General features: G+C 44.2%; 1 protein-coding gene across 1 annotated transcript in view; it reads left to right on the forward strand.

The window, feature by feature from the left end:
• The window catches only part of LOC101850342 (probable serine/threonine-protein kinase nek3), a gene marked incomplete in the record, with an annotated part of 104769 nt that overhangs the window by 40451 nt on the left and 60434 nt on the right, over positions 1-3884 (forward strand). The window contains 1 exon segment of the mRNA XM_013084407.2: positions 2211-3144. Coding sequence (XP_012939861.1) covers positions 3042-3144 — 103 coding nt within the window.

A 3884-nucleotide genomic window follows, 5' to 3' on the forward strand; every position in this document is an offset into this window, starting at 1 on the left:
AACGCTTCACTAGCCCATATATAATATACGGACACCCAACAACTACCTGCATAACACACCTAAAAGTGAAAAGGTTAACACTGGTATTCTGAAAACGACGTTATGCACATCTACTGTAACACGTCAATGTGCGACAAGCTGTGAGAGTCATGTGTCTTCGATTGGTACATGATGACCTCGTCGCGCTCTGTAGATCCGCCCTGCTCTGCCACCCTATCCATACGACTTGGGGAACTCTGTGCCACCACTTTCAAAGAGGAAATTTACTCGTTAATCCGATCCATACGCTTTGCATAGCAGTCTGTCAAAATGATTTTTGTTGTTTGAGAAATACTGAAAGTTTCAAAGAGATCTTCGAACTAGAAGTATTCTAAAATGTGAACAATACAACCCCGGGGGTACAAAATGACACCAGGGCGTACGGATAGGGTTAAACAGAGGGTGGGTTGTTGACGAATTCTCCGGTGTCGTTTGCTCTTTTGTTTTCCTGTATATCAAATATCTATCGTCCAAGTTGTCTCTCCACCCTTTTTTCTTGCAGTTGGTTGGAGGGCACCTCTGATAGGTCTTACTTCTTTTCATTCCCTCTTTTGATTCAGTGTGTCTCTTTTACCTTTTCCCTGCACTAAATGGTCGTTATTGTGTCGATGTACTTCTCGTTTCTCAAACAAACGAACAAACAAACAGTGGTGGGTGGTTGGCGGGTGCTCTGGTGTGGTCTGCTTCTTCTTTCCTATCAAATATCCATCGACCTTACCACTCCTTTTTGTGTTTATTACTCTCTTATAACGCCTCTAATCGTTGGACCTTATATTGCCTCATTGTGTTGCTAGTGCCGTAAAACACTTACTAAAACAAACAAACAAACAAGCAAAAAATTGAGTGAAGTTATCGAGAAGCCTGTATCTCAAAACGTGGATGACAAAATTGGCATAGATACACTCAAAGGAGGAAGAGCCTTTCTTGTACTAAGAGTTAAGCAAATCGGTCAATGTTTCACAGATGGGCCTTAAACTGCAAGCTGAGAACTAGATCTAGAGAGCGTTTGGGTTTGTCGTGACAGTCGTGTGTAGCGGGGTATCCTGCTTGTAAACTTCTACTTTTTCCTCGAGATTCATACTGGAGATACTGTTTTTATCCTGTATCCGTGTATTGTAGATGGTTATACTCAGAAGACGCGAGTTCGATTCCCAGGCGAGGAAGACAGTTGTTTTATTTAGAATCTCCGTCTAACTGGCGTCTGTGATGTAGTGTTTAGTGACATCGCTGTCGTACGCAGGAGAGTGAGCCAAGTTCAATTCATGAGAAGGGGAAAACTCTTATCGAGTATCTCGGTCTCTTTGTTGGGATGTTGTACAATGTAGGCTATCCCTCTCAGCCAGGGTTGGCCTAGGCCTTGATAGGTAGGATAGGAAGCCTGCCTCTCGAATGATCTATATTGTGTTGCTGGGGGCGTAAAACACCTACGCTACTACTGCTGTTTGTGATATTTTCCCCTTATATCCGTATATTGTGGGTGGTTGCACTCAAAAGACGTGAGTTCGATTCGGGCGAGGAAGGCTTTTATCGAGATTCTCCGTCTGTCTAGTGGGGTATTGTTTTCAACTCAGCCCATGTTAGTCCTGATAGATGGGGTCGAAGCTGCCGGCATCCGGAAATTCGGAAAGGGTTTAGACCTAAATTTTGTCAATGGGGGCGTAAAATGTTAGCAACCAGTCGTACCAGTTAGTGCCGAAATAAGACTGCTATGGCATCAACTCACCTGGGCCATAGCTTGGCGAGTGGGCATTGTTAACCTCCCTGTATTTTATGGTTGTAGAGCGCCAGTGGGAAGGTTTACTTCTGTCCCATCACTCTTTTTGTGTGTTTTCCTTTATTTCTTTTCACTGATTAAAACATCCTTGAGTGACCATTCCTAAGACATTGGACTCTGTTCCTTTGGTGGCAATGGGGGATCTGCTGTGTTTGTCTGTCTTGTTGATTTTCTTTTTCTTTTCTCACAATATTAAATAACCGCTATCGTGTCAAGGTTCTTTTGTTTGACTCTAACACAACCTTACACAGCCTTTATTGGTCCTGACATGCAGGTTCGAGGCAGCCAGCCTCCAAAATTATTTTAAATGTATTGATGGAGACGTTTAATATTCACAATACATGTAGGCCAAAGATACCGTCATTCTCACTTGTTCTTATTGTTTGTGTTTCCCCAGGAGACAGCAGTTCTTCATGAAGTTGCTGCGGCTGTGATAGAAAGACGGCTGCCGGACACAGTCGCGGTCCACGGCAGGTGGGACTGCTCCGATGGCACTGGACAAACGAGGAGTTTTCAGAATGCTAATTTTTTTGTGGACAAGAATTCGTTCATGGTGAATCTATATCTATGACTCGAAGCAGTCTTTAAAGACTGCGGCATATTGCCATAAACGCGGTTGTTTTATGATATGATTGTTCATGCCTGTTTTTATTTTTGATTTGCTCGTGTGCCACGAATGCATTGTTCAGAGAGCTGCTTCGTTTATTCACGGTGGTTGCATTGTTTAGTGTGCTGTGTTCAGTGACGTGTGGAATATTGTGTCTCGCCTGTTGCACACTGGAGTGTTGGAAATAGCAAGATAAGAGGAAACCAACTATGAACTAACGTGAAAACAACCAACTTGTGTCCCGCGCACTTGTATGACCTTATGCAGTTGAGAACGTTGTTTAATTCCTACCAGACCTAGAAGGAACCCAGGCAAGCTAAAAAGATGCAGTCATTTCTATGAATAGTTCTTACTGGATTAAACTGCTGAGCCTATTGTGTCAACTATGCATGAATCATGTCGTGTGTTTCTTCGCTCGCGCCAGACTCCTAGCAAATATTATATTTCTTTGAACAAGGTCGATATCTAATCTGATCAGGAGGATGATTGTTCATCGATAATTTATTGGAAGGGTTTGCAGTTTGTTCAGGCTTGTGGCATTCATTTCTACCCTCCTGCGTGAGACATCAACGTCCGTGGAGAGGGCGTTGTCTCGTTGGGTGTGTGACTGTATACGTCATCATGTCGTTGCTAGTGACGTCATGCACGATGGGTCAACAGCCCGACCGGCTGCTGAACAAGGGGCCGGACTATCTGCGCACGCGCACGAACAGGGGATTGTTTGGTGAGTACCCGGACTCTCGATTCGGGACTCTTGTTGTACTTGTATCTGTTTGTTTTGTTGTTGTTGCTGTTGTTGCCATTGTTGTTGTTGTTGTTGTTGTTGTTGTTGTTGTTGTTGTTGTTGTTACTGTTATTGTTGTTGCTGTTGTTGGGCGGGTGATTGAAGCATGCTTCTGGTAAATTGTTTTCCACTTTTTTTTTGTCTGTGTGCCTCTTCTGTTCCACTACACAAAATGATTTGTGAGTAGTTGGAGGGTGATCTGGTGTGATTTGCTCCTTCTTTCCTTTCCTATCAAACATATATATCGCCCTTATATAATATCTATGTGTATGTGTATGTGTGTGTGTCGGGGTGGAGGATAGAGCCTTGGTTCTTATGAGTTCCCCTCTTCAGTTGTTTTGGCACAGGTCTTCAAATTAATCATTGGAGCGGGTGTCGCGGCTGTGTGTGTGTGTCCCTGGCTTAGATAAGAATGCGTGATAGCATTCGCGTTCCTGTACATGGAAACGCCGAGGGCGACACGCACGGCCCGTCTGTTTCTTGTCTCTGGGAGGGAGGGGTCGAGAGGGGTGGGGGGTGGGGGTGTTGTTATTTTGCAGTGGCTTTCTCTGATTGTCTTTCGACTCTCCTCTCTTTTCTCACTCCTTATCTGTCTGTCTGTCTGTCTGTCTGTCTGTCTGTCTGTCTGTCTGTCTGTCTGTCTGTCTGTCTGTCTGTCTGTCTGTCTGTCTGTCTGTCTT

Source organism: Aplysia californica, unplaced genomic scaffold (assembly GCF_000002075.1).
Source record: "Aplysia californica isolate F4 #8 unplaced genomic scaffold, AplCal3.0 scaffold00291, whole genome shotgun sequence".
In the NCBI taxonomy this organism is placed as follows: domain Eukaryota; kingdom Metazoa; phylum Mollusca; class Gastropoda; order Aplysiida; family Aplysiidae; genus Aplysia; species Aplysia californica.